Source organism: Diabrotica virgifera, chromosome 7, assembly GCF_917563875.1.
Source record: "Diabrotica virgifera virgifera chromosome 7, PGI_DIABVI_V3a".
Taxonomy (NCBI): Eukaryota; Metazoa; Arthropoda; class Insecta; order Coleoptera; family Chrysomelidae; genus Diabrotica; species Diabrotica virgifera.
The window spans coordinates 253,713,801-253,727,476 of NC_065449.1; the positions used below are offsets into that span (position 1 = coordinate 253,713,801).

At 37.2% G+C, this 13,676-nt stretch overlaps 1 protein-coding gene across 2 annotated transcripts in view; it reads right to left on the reverse strand.

Moving 5' to 3' along the window:
* LOC114330321 (CD63 antigen-like) overlaps positions 1–13,676 on the reverse strand; it is a 62,767-nt gene that overhangs the window by 34,850 nt on the left and 14,241 nt on the right. For both annotated transcript variants that reach the window (XR_007699552.1, XM_028279647.2), the window contains exons 2-3: positions 5,638–5,832; positions 2,099–2,272 (exon numbers count right to left, since the gene is read on the reverse strand). Coding sequence is in view for 1 of the 2 variants with exons in the window: in XM_028279647.2 (XP_028135448.1) it covers positions 2,099–2,272; positions 5,638–5,832 (369 nt within the window). In the remaining variant the exon portion in view is untranslated. The remainder of the gene's footprint in view (positions 1–2,098; positions 2,273–5,637; positions 5,833–13,676) is intronic.

Below are 13,676 nucleotides of genomic sequence, written 5' to 3' on the forward strand. Positions count from 1 at the left end.
TATGTGACGTTTGCAACGTTACAAGAGAATAAAAGTTTATTATTTTTAAACATATGCAATTGTTTAAACAATATTTTACAAACAATAATCAAATTAGTTTATCAAATTAGAAAATCAACTTGTGTGAATCGAACTCAGCTGTCCTGCGCGTAGTACCAAAAATTAATGTTTATTTAAAAAAAAATTAGTAAAATTGTGGCTTATTTCCCATAGAAAATACTTAATTATAAAAATGCCACAAGAAAATAGCTTCAGAACAAAATTAGTTTGATTTTTGTGGAATTAATATATTAAAATACCACAAAATATAGAGTAAGAAAATAATATATTAGATAAAAATGGGAAGAAATTTTGGTGGAAATCAACTTGTGTGAATCGAACACAGCTGTCCTGCGCGTAGTACCAAAAATTAATGTTTATTTAAAAAAATTCCTGACGCCGTGGTAGTTAGCCGATTTTAATTTTGCAAATTGCAGATGAAAGGTACAGTATTCTTCGATATTTAAAAAAAAATTAACTTGCTATCTACTTTATTTTCAGTCCTGCAACATTTTGAAAAAATGAATTTTTTTGCTAAAGCTGGATTGCAAAATCTATTGAACGGATCTTAATGAAATTTACAGTATTGTTTTATTATATCATAAAGTTTTTCTGGGTAAAATATGAAGGTCCTAACTGTAGCCTAAATGGTCGAAAAACGTAAGATGCAAATACTTGTTTTTTATGTTTTTCTTCTCAACTATTGCTATTTTACAACAAGGGTGAAATTTTTTAACCAAACCTATATTGTAGGAAATTTAATTACGCAACTTTTATTTCAGTGCAACTTTTCTTGGAAGTAAATACTTTTAAAGTTATAATCAAAAAACGAAGAAAAAAATCGATTTTTCCTTCATTTTTTGACATTTTGATTATTTAAACAATGTTCCGGACCGGTTCCGGTTTTGCATAAGTGCAAAAAGGTTTTTCTGCAAAAAAAATATGAGTCACCTCTCAACGTCTATCTTAAAACAGATGCGCTCTGGACTAAACCTCTTTGTTTGTGACGTGTTCTGTCCACGATATTTTCAGAATTCTTCTGTACACCCACAGCTCGAATGATTCCAATTTTTTCATTGATGCAGCATTCAAAAGAGTTTTGAGATGCTACGTATTTTCAATACTGCAATATGGACTTGAAAGCTGGACATTGAAGCAAGAACACATAAATGAGCTACAGTCCTTTGAAATGTGGTGTTATAGGAGGATGCTTAAAATAGCATGTACACAGAACAAAACTAACACACAAGTATTGAGAAAAATAGGCAAATAATACGAGATAATAAACACAATAAAAATAAAAAAGTTACAATATTTAGGACACGTAATGAGGGGACAACGATATGAACTGCTAAGACCTCATAATACAGGGAAAGATAAGAGGAGGAAGGAGGTGAGTGTTATGGTTGAAACATTTAAGGAGACTATTTTAAATGCAGTTCCATAGAAATCTTCAGAGCAGCGGTAGATAGTACAGATAGGCATGATGATATCCAACCTACGAAGAGGAGATGGCACTTAAAGAAGAAGACGAAAATTTATTGTACTTGTACTATTACTATATAAAAGAGCTCACGTGCTTAAAAAAAAGTGTGAAGAATGTGCAAAGATTTCCAATAAAAAAAGTTGTGCAATATTGAAAGTGTTTTGCCGAACAATTGATACGCCTATGTTAATTGTCACGTTCAGCTTCGTCAACTGTTCCATTACAATACACATTGTCATGTTACGCGTATTATTTATTACCTGGCGCCTGCAATTTATTTATTTTAAAGAAATTAGGTATTTGCCCCTATTATTACTTGTTGGATACATTCCCGATTTTTCCATTTTGTATTTTGATATTCGTAGTCGATTGATTATTGAATGTTTTCCGCTCTTTTTATGACTCTTTTTATTGATGTTTTCTTTGATAAATTTGAGGTATCTCTCTTTTGCATGTGTATATACAGGACGCGCTTTTATATAGACAGTTTTTGTTTTAGAACTAAGTAAAGCATTTGTAAAAATAAAAGTAAATAAATCGAACCCCTTACAGTATGACTATAAATTGACTTACTTTGGACTGGATGGTGTCGAACAATCTTCTAACATTCTCGTCCTGGTCGTATTCTTGTCTGACGGACTGCTTGACAGACGTACGAATATGAGCCTCCAAACTGTCCCGATTTATATATCCCCAAACGCCAGCTGCTATTTCAGCCACCACGATTATCAGAAGGAGACAGAAACTCTAGAAGCAACAAAATAAAATACACAGATAATACATATTGTAAAACTTAATAAATACTATAGTGTCTGATTATATACAGTCGGAAAAATGAAAGAATACCCATGAACGAACATATAAAACACGCTGTATTTTCCTGTTACCGTGTCACAAAGAAAATTGCCCAGCGCAAGTACATGTAATAATAATTATTACATGTACTTGCGCTGGCCAATTTTTTGTGTGACACGGTGACAGAAAAATACAGCGTGTTTTATATGTTCGTTCATGGGTATTCTTTCATTTTTTCTACTGTAGTAACATTTGAAATGAAAAACAAATTTTTCTAAAAAATTATTTTACTGTATTCGCTATAGTCTCATTTTAGCTCAATACAGCGATTTTCCAACTTGTTTAAATCGACGGAATAAGACGATTCTGGAAACTCTGCAAAATAGTTCTTTGTTTTTTCAATGATCTCGTCGTTCGAGATAAATTTTTTATTTACGACCCATCTCTTCAGATTTGGGAACACATAATAGACGGAGGGGGCCAAATCAGGAGAATAAACCGCTTGAGAGAACAATTCGAAGCCCAGCTCATGATGTGATTTGCCATTGCCATAACGCTCTTGTAACTCAGTGCATTGTCTTGGAAAAACAACACTTTCTTCTTCTGCATATGGAGCCGTGTCTCACTGATTTCAAGCTTCAGTTTGTCCAATGACGCACTATAATATTGGCTATTGATAACTTTACCTTTTCCAAGATAGTAAATGAAAATTATGCCTCTGGCATAACCTTTCCGACCCATTAATTGACTCTTGACCACTTCGAAGCAGTTTTGCTGGCTTCAGCCCACTACCGTGCGTTCATTCTGTTCCCTGATGTGTAGTAGTGGATCTAGGTTTGATCAACGGTTACCAATCGACGCCAAAAGTCCGACAAATTGCGCTTCATAAGGCCCAAACACTGCTGAGAAGTGGTCACACGATAATGTGTAGAGTCAACATCTAGCCAAACAGTGTCAAGACATTGAAGAACTTGGAAACAAATATGACACGTTTAACATGTATAAAAAAGTGAAAGAAGCGGCTGGTATCTTCAATAAGAAACAAACTGCATTGCTACAAGATGAACATGGTAAAGTAATATTTGAAGTAGAGGACAAACTTAAAGAATGGGAAAATTACGTTACGAACCTATTGGAAGACGATAGGAGTAGTTCACCACCCGATATTACTAACTGCGACGGACCCCTAATAACACGCTCTGAGGTAATAAAAGCCATACAATCATCAAAAGATGGCAGAGCGACTGGTCCTGATGAAATTCCAACTGAAATATACAAGCATGGTCTAGTTATAAAATGATACAAGCTTATAAATGATAGCGATGTTTTAGAGGCTATAACTTCGTTTTTCAATACCATTTATACCAGCGGACAACTTCCTAATGGCTGGTCTAATTCACTGTTTATAGCTCTACCTAAGAAGACAACAGCAAAAACCTGTGCTGATTATAGAAGCATCAGTTTGTTAAACCATTTACTGAAAATTTTTCTGAAGGTAATACATGGTCGTATGCGTATCTACAATAAATGCGAGGAATACCTGGATGATACACAGTTTGGTTTCCGTAACGGGTTTGGAACGAGAGAGGCATTGTTTGGAATGAACTTATTTGCTCAAAGATGTCGAGATATATCTGTAGACATATACTGTTGTTTTATTGACTTCCAAAAGGCATTTGATACTCTAGAGTTAAGCACTCTATATTGATCGAAGCTCTAAAAGACATAGGCTTGGACGGCAGAGATGTTCGAATAATTGCAAATTTATATTGGAATCAAACAACATCAGTTTTAGTAGATGGTGTGGAATCACAGGCTCTTAATATTAAAAGAGGAGTACGGCAGGAATGCCTCTTGTCACCACTGCTTTTCAACGTTTACTCCAAAAGAATTTTCAGAAAAGCTCTTTCTGAAAAACAAGAAGGAATACTTATGAACGGTGAAGTCATCAATAATTTGCGATATGCGGACGATACAGTACTCCTAGAGCCGCTTTTAGAAGAATGTCCAAGGTGTTATGTAACAGAGACCTAAAATTGGCATTGAGGATCCGCCTACTTCGCTGCTACGTGTTCTCGGTCTTACTTTATGGTGTCGAGTCCTGGACTGTGAATAAAATCGATCTAAATCGCCTTGAGGCTTTCGATATGTGGTGCTATAGAAGAATTTTAAAAGTTTCCTGGGTGGAGAAGATTCGAAACAATACTAGAACGTCTCAGCAAGACTACTGAGATTATAGAAGGCATCAAGCAGAGAAAGCTGGAGTGTTTCGGACATGTAATGAGAGGTCCCAAATGTAGGTTGCTACAAAATATCATGCAAGGAAAAATAGCAGGCAAACGCAGTCCAGGACGAAGAAGAACCTCATGGTTGAAGAGCTTGTGAGATTGGTATGGTGTTGATACAAGCATGCTATTTAGGGTGGCAGTGAATAAAATTAAGATAGCTATGATGGTAACCAACGTTCTGAAAGGACATGGGACATGGTACATGAAGAAGAAGATCATGTTTTTGGTTAATGGTCAGCAAATGCGGCACTCATCGGTAGCATAATTTTTTTATATTCAAAACTTCGTTCAAAATACTACTAGTGTGCTCTTTACTAATCTATGGGGCCTCTGCCAGCTCACGCACATTCACTATATAATCAGCTAGAACCATTTCATGGACTTTCTTCACATTTTTCGGTGTAACTGCATCGGTGGGCTGTCCAGTACGTGGTTCATATAATGTAGATAATATGGGGCCATTACGAAATTCACGGAACCAAAGTTTGACAGTGTACTCTAAACAGGCATCAGCTCCATAATATTTATTCACCTTTTCTTTTGTTTCCTTCGCCATTTTATTCCTTAAATAATAATGTTTAATGAGAGATCGAAAAACCTTTTTATCCATATGCGTCACTTTTCCAAACAAGTCAACTGTAAGCAGCTGTCAAAAATACACTAATTTTTTCCAATTTCCTCGAGATAACGAAAGAAAGAAAAGAATTAGAAAATGGATATTTAGTTAAATATTAATCACAGACTAATTATAATATTCAAATGCTATATCGTTAATATCCTATAAACACCTTTCATGGTATCTATGAATTAGTTAAAAATAATAAAACTGGCAACACTGAGCCTCAAGGTTACATAAGATTTACATAGCCCTATGCTTATCGTACTGCAAAGTCACTGAGAAACGCGCTATAGAACTATTTTATTTTTTGTGAGATCGCAGGGCTCCAATCGGCAAAAGGGATTACTTATCAGACCATCAGATAATGCTTTTTATTTAGGATAAAACTTTTGGATAACTTGAGTACTTACAGCAACGAGAGCTTTTCTTGCTTCTTGGGCCACACTGTAGATACCCAATATCGAAACGATCAGGAGGATAACGGAGGCCAGAAGAATTATGATCGTCGTAATCAGGTAGTCCTTGGATTCTTGAGTAAAGTGCAGAGGTATCGTTGGATCGACGAACATCCATACTGAGATCCCGATACCGCAAACTGCCAGAAGCTAAAAACAAAAAAAAAAGTATTCAAAATGTGTACGAGTAGATCGTGAATCTACTTGTATGTTGATACATATAGTTCTTCCACTCTATCTTTGCCCATGCATGAAATGATTCGTTTCTATATTTTATGTTTATACTAGTAATAGTCGGTATGACGTTCAAGCTTTTTAATGTTGAGTCCATCAATCTCCTCAATAGTGAAAAAAGATTGAACACTTCAATAAAATAACTTTATAAAATACGTCCACCGGGATAATAGCCATTTCCTGATTATTAATCAATGTTTCACTTAACGTTTTGATTTAACTTGTTTGAAAATGAATTATGGCGTTCGGGCAAAGATAAAATGGAACAATTGTATGTAGTTATAACGAGCACAACTAAAACTTTCTTTCCTTTTCTGATTCGTTAAAAATAAAAATTTTAACCAATAACATTGTTTTTTATTAAATTCCTAGTAGATTGACAAATATTGACCAAAATTTTTTTAGAAGAAAATATGGATCATCCGAGAAGCTACTACTACAGCTTGAGACTTGGTCTTTTTTATATTATAGGTCAAACAGGTAACAGGTTTATGCTCTCAAAAAACTTGGTAGTGTAAAATTTTTTATTAAAATCGGCTAGGTACTTTCAGCATAACATGCCATCTTCAGAGCTTTTTATAAAGAACAATACTTTAACAGGATTTTCTATAAATACAATGTACCTAAAAAACTTACGTTTTATGAGAGGTTATATAAAATGTTTCAGAACATACACCTGTTGCCGGTTTGACCTATATTTTAGAAGTGTGTCCAATCATAGTTTTTTTCCAATTTTTTGATATATGCTCCATTTCCGATGCGCAGTTTCAAATGCTTATAAGTTTGCAACAAAAAATAATGTTTTTCGTTTTCCTGTGTTGAAAGAACTGTTATGGTAATTGATTTAAATTTTTAAATTATTTACATGGATTTTCAATCAAAATTAGAAGGCAAAGTCTTATCTGGACAAACAAAAGACCCTGGTAACATCCAAGATGTTGTAAAATGCAAAGGAAGAGAAACCTAGCACTAGCAGACAACCGAGAAAACCCCCAAACGCTGGTATAAAAATTTAATGTAGGAATCCCGATTTAAGCAATATAGAAAGCAATAGACGCATATAGAAGCACCGTTATTCTTGCAGACAGTACTGAGGGTTTGTAACAACTTTTGAATGTCATGATCAAAGAGGGAGATAGCTTGGGGTGAATATAAACACAAATAAAACAAAAGTAATGGTTGTTACATGTGCACTGAATGCCGATATTAATAGTCGTATCTATAACAAACAGATAGAACCCGTAAAAAACATTCTAGAACCTTGGCTGCCGGATAACAAACCATCTTGACCACGGGGTCGAGATACGTGCTCGTATAGAGAATGCTAGGTCCGCTTTTCAAAGAATGAAAAAATTCCTAATAAACTCTACCTTATCGTTGGACATGCGGTACCAATTTGTAAACATTCATTTATTCCATATTAATATACGGACTGAAAACATGGACTCTCGGAAATACAAGTACGAGGCGTATAGAAGCCTTTAAGATGTGGGTTTTCCGGAGGATGCTGAAGATCTCTTGGACAGAGCACGAGACCAACAACGAGGTTCTGAGAAGAGTGGGGACTGAGTGCGAACTTCTAAATATTATAAAGAACAGAAAAACGAGTTATCTAGGACATATTTACAGAGGAGAAAGATACAACTTTTTACGACTCATAATGGAAGGGAAAGTGGAAGAAAGAAGAGATCCAGGAAGGATAAAATGCTCCTGGCTGACTGACTGAAGAACGTAAGAGACTGGACAGGCATGTACACACATTCGATACTAAGGACAGCTCAAGATAGAGAGCAATTGGCTGTAGTTATAGCCAATCTTCAGTAATGGAGAAGGCGCTTTAAGAAGAATAAAGAAACACATTTCAAATCGGAGAAAGAGGACTAACTTTGATTTACGCAATTGGAACAGTTCCTTCATTGTTAAATTATTGTGATTGTGAAGTGATTTTCAAGATGACATCTAAAAACGATAGAAGAAAAGCTGTCGCTTGTTATTATTACATTACCGTTAAGTTCCTTACTAGAAATAGAAGGACTCATAGATATTGGGTGAGAGATTGGATTAAAAGAAGGTCAAATAAAAATATAATGGAAACATTATTGGAAGAACTAAAACGGAAGATCCGGAAAGTTATAAAAATTTTCTTCAAATTTCCGTCGCTGATTTTCAATATTTTTTTGTTAAATAAAGTAAAGCATTTTTTTATTTTTATCTCACGGCACAATAGTTTCTAGTATGTATGTTTTATATTTAACATGTTAACTTATCTTACAGAAAAAACCAAATGTGTGACAACATCTAAATACCCACTACGATGTAAAATCGAAATTGATGGGAAAATAATAAAGCAGGAAGCAAGGTTTAGATATCTGGGAATAGATATAACAGCTACGGAGATGTTGAAGAGGAAGTACGACAAGTGAAGTAAAGCGGAGGGATCTCTTAATGACACAATCTGAACAAACACCTAAGACAAAACACAAAAGCAAGAATCTATAAAGCAGCAATTAGACCTATATTGACATACACGGCGGAGACAAGACCTGATACATCTAAAACGAGACGACTACTAGAAATAACAGAGATGAAAATACTCCGACGAATATCAGGGAAAAATCTGTGGGATAGGGGGAGAAGCGAAAGCAGAAGAAGATCATGCAATGTACAAGATATAAATGGATGGGTGACAAAACGGAAACAGGAGTGGAACGAACACATTAATAGAATGGCAGAGAATAGGATAGGACGAATACCACGAGATAAGTCACCAAATGGATGAAAAAGTATTGGCAGACCAAGAAAAAGATGGTGCGATAACTTAAACAATTTAGGAGGCTAATATTGAAGAAGAAACAGGCTTTAAAGCTTACATACAAGAAGAAGAAGGAGAAGAAGAAAAAGAAGAAGAAGAACTTACCTAAAAAAGACAAAATGTATGATTATAACAGTAACTGCGATAAGATATAGTAATGAGTATAGTATAAGTGATGAAGTTTAAGTATCTATACTAAAAGCCACAGGTAGAATGCAGTGCAGGTAGCATAAGGGAATGTCTTTCTTACGGGAGAACGGCCGAACAAGTTGCCGGTTTGACCCGAACGGCGCATCAAGACCGGTGATTTCTCATTCTCGGTCTCAAGTCTCAGTCTATCGCCAAACTACCACGCACCTAGCACTGTGGCGACATGAGCGGAATCGCTGCGCGTCGTAACACTGCAATCTAACTGTGGCTTCTACATTAGGCATCACACTATCTAGTTACGGTCTGTTACGTTACGGAAAGCTCAAAACAGAAGTGGAAGATCAACTGAATAGAGGAAACAGAACCGCAGGTTGCCTGAACGACACAATATGGAGAAATAAAAATATCGGAAAAGAAATGAAAGGCAGAATTTACAAAACCGTCCTCAGGCCAATAATGACATGTGCGGCAGAAACACGACCCGACACAGAGAGGACAAAAAGATTTCTCGAAACAGCTGAGATGAAAACCCTTCGAAAAATAGATAGTAAGACATTATGGGACAAAGTACAGATGTACTTACGACGGAGATGCCATAAATATTTTATCATAAAAAACCATAGACTGGACATGAAATATAGTATATGCAAAAACCGTTGTATTTCGAGAAGTGTCCTAGGTATCTTTAGTTAATGTTTAAATACAGTCGGAAAAATGAAAGAATACCCATGAACGAACATATAAAACACGCTGTATTTTCCTGTCACCGTGTCACAAAGAAAATTGTCCAGTGCAAGTACATGTAACAATAATTATTACATATACTTGCGCTGGTCAATTTTTTGTGCGACACGGTGACAGGAAAATACAGCGTGTTTTATATGTTCGTTCATGGGTATTCTTTCATTTTTCCTACTGTATATGACCAATATTTTAAATGAAAAGTGACATAACTCAAAATGTTGACATTTTTCTTTGTTTATTCAAATATCAGTTTCTTTGGATTTGCTTCTTACACAATTAGAAACATTCACTTATGGGCCATTCCACGAACATACGCCTGTTTTGGATTACTTTGACAACGAATATTTTACTGTGCAACATAAGAAGCAAGAAAGTAAATGGCGCTAATAATTATTCCAATAAACAGCAATGTAATTTGCAATTTATTTTCGTTCTTCTTATTTTGCACAGTAAAATATTTGTTGTCGAAGTAATCCAAAACAGGCGTTTGTTCGTGGAATAGGGTATACCCATAAATCCATATTCTTCGTTTAAAATTTATAAATTTTAAGAGTTACTGTTTAAAACTTACAGTTATATTAAGATCTAAAAAATTCATTTTTGTCTCTCCTGAAAAAAGTTTTTTTTAAGTTATGACACTTTTCTTCCAGATGAGCGAAATATCTTGTAACACGACGCTCTGAATCGGTATACCGTCTATTTTTTTAATTCAACAATAAAATTTGTTCTAAATACAAAACATCTGCTTGTTATATTTTTAAAATATTCTCCCACATCCTTACAGCATTTAATATTCAAGTTATATTTGAATATTTTAACAGGTAATGGTGTAACAGTCATTATAAACAATTATTTCTATCGATTAAGTAGCCAATCTCTAAGTATACGAAGTGTTAGCAATTATTTATAGTTCTTATGTCATTACTTAATTAATCTAAATGTTATTCGTAGCGTTAAATAGCTAAGAATGTAACATGCAAATGCAAATGGAGTATTATACGCTTGGATTTTGTGACACCAACCATTCAAATTATTTATGTAGGAATGAAGGATAAATCGAAAAGTGTTATCTATATCAAGAATGTTTTTAGAATTAATTAAATAACAGAGTAATCAATGCCAAAATGATAAGAATAATTAAGAACATTAAGAAAAAGAACTTTAATGCAAATATATGTCAAGGGTCAGCAAAATTAGAAACAAGTGAGCATAAAAAGGATGAAGACTATAAAAACTTGACATACAGTTCCTTTAGGACCTTCAAAACTTCACTAGTCTTTGGATCCTCCGTTATATTGATTTATTAGTCCACCAAAAAAGTAAAACACTTCACTGAGCAACATCTTTCTGCTTTTTTAAAAATACTTATGGACCTTGTTCACAGACGTTGTTCAACTTTTGACTATTCCTGTAAGGGCCGCGCTCACTTGTCCGGACCAGCACGCAACAGAACGGACCACGACGATCGACAAATTAGAGAGAGAGAGAGACATACTTTATTGATACAATGTACCAAAAGGCCATCGACCGAAGTCTTTCAGCCAATTTACACAAATAATATACATTAATACAGGATAGGGGTGTAGCGTTGGATCGCCTCCACGTGGTGCACCCTGGGTAACGCCAAATGATCCATCCTCCCAATCCTAAGGTGTAACACCATCGTGCCAACGGGATGCATGGTACAGGGAGTAAAGTGTATCTGAAGCGATGCCCTAGAGAGATGGCGAACTCTAGGGGAATATAGCCTTGGTGCGGTAAGGGCGCACTGCCGTACTCGACATTTATTTCGACCCTACTCGTGGGAACAATCGTGGAACCAAAGAGAAACATTAAACAAGCGGAGAGGGACTCAGAAATGGGCGACCTCTCCGAAGAAACAAGAATGGAAGCTGCGGGAGCAGCAGACCATATAGAACACACGGACAAGGGAGCTGTGGAAACAGCAGACCATTCCGAGGAGAGAGGTATTGAAGCTGACCAGCTAGAGACAAGCCTCGAGAAACTAAGTCTCGGGACAAAAAAGCTATCTGGGGCTCAAAAACGGAGGCTTAAGAAAGCCGAAAAAATAGCTGCTGGGACGTGGGTTAAAGAGAACCCACATAAGACCAAAGGCCAAAAGGGGAAAAGTGACCAGACCACGGGAGTGAAAAGGACCCGGTCTGACAACTCGACCCCAACAAAAAACCCCGAGGCCAAAAGACCGAAGGGAATTACGAAACAAGCAGCTAACAACGCGACCAGGAGCGGTAATACGCAGACTGGCACAGTTGCTAGCGCTAAAGAGGTAAGGGGCAGTAAAACGCAGACTGGCACTTACGGCGAAGTGACAGACAAACTGAGGATGGCGGTGGTAGACAGACGTCATCCTGAGGTAAAACTGAACCAGGAACAAGCAGAACTGGTTCGAACAAAACTGGAAGAGGCAGTGGATAAGGCACCCGGCGGAAGTCAGAATCCACTGCAGTTCCTAAGAACTACATTCAGCGCGGGGATTCTGTGGATCCACTGCGCGAATGAGCCTACCAAATCTTGGCTGGAGGGGACGGTACGAGAGCTTCGGGATCTCTGGGAGTCGGCGGATTTGAAGTTGATCGAATCCAAGGACTTGAGAAGACCGATTGTGCTTGTGCACGTGCCTGAGACCGGCATAAGCGAAAAAGTGTTCAGGAGTCGCTTGGGCAAGCAGAATGCAGGGCTCAATACGACAGACTGGACACTGAAAAGCCAGAAGGTCGAGGGGCAAGGAGAAATCCTTGCGTACTCGATCGACAAGGTCTCCTTTAGGGCTTTGAAGCAGACCCAACTCAAGGCCTTTTATAGGATGGGAAGGGTAGCATTCAAGATCGTGCGGGAGACAGATGGAGATGACAAAGGTGAGAGTGATCCGAGCCAACCTTCAACACAGTAAGGCAGCTTCGGCAGAACTTGCTGTGGCGATGGAAAGGTTTGATGTTGCTCTCATCCAAGAACCCTGGGTAAACCAGGGTAAAATAAAAGGTCTCTCAGGAATAAGTGGAGAACTGATTTACAGTAGATCCGCTGAAGTACCAAGAACCTGCATAATAGCTAAAAGCAACATTAAGGTACTGCCGTTAACTAATTTCTGTTCTAGGGATCTAACAGCAGTAATACTAAAAGTTACAGAGGGAGGTAGGATGAAGGAGATAATACTCGGATCAGCCTATCTGCCCTATGATGATCCTAACCCACCACCACCAAGGGAATTGGAGGAGCTGATGAGAGACTGCAGAGGCAAAGGATCACAGATAATCATCGGTTGTGACTCCAACTCACATCACATCAGCTGGGGGAGCACCGGAAACAACGAAAGAGGTGAGCACTTACTACAATTTATTATGGAATATAATTTAGACATACTAAATGTAGGCAACAAACCTACCTTTGTGACTGCTAATAGGAAGGAGGTTATCGATATAACGATGGCGACTGCATTTGCAAGCAGCATCGTTAGGAACTGGCATGTGTCTGATGAGGCGAGTTTCTCAGACCACAGACACATATACTTTGAAATAACGGGCTATGAGCACGAAACAGAGACTTATCGAAACCCCAGGAAAACTGATTGGGAAGCGTATCAAGAAGACCTGACATATAGTTTTCGTGGGGCTATAAAGAGGATAAGGAACACAATAGAGCTAGATATGGCTACTGAACAATTTCAGGATATAGTCATAGAAGCATATAAAGATAACTGTCCCGTAACAGTGAGGAGCTCCAACAGGAAAGTGCCCTGGTGGAACAATGAACTTGCTAAAAGAAGGAGAGATGCGAGAAAAGAATTCAATTCTGCCAAGAGATCAGGCGAGTGGAGCGAATATCGCAAAGCTCTGACTGAATATAACAAGGCTCTACGGAAAGCCAAAAGAGAATCATGGAGGAAGCACTGCGAGGAGATAGAACAGACTGCAGTAGTGGCTAGACTCCAAAAGGTTCTCTCGAAAGAACCTAAGAGCAATATCGCCACGCTCCAAATGGAGTCAGGCGATTACACACAGACCAGTGAAGAGACGCTGAGGGAACTCTTCAATGT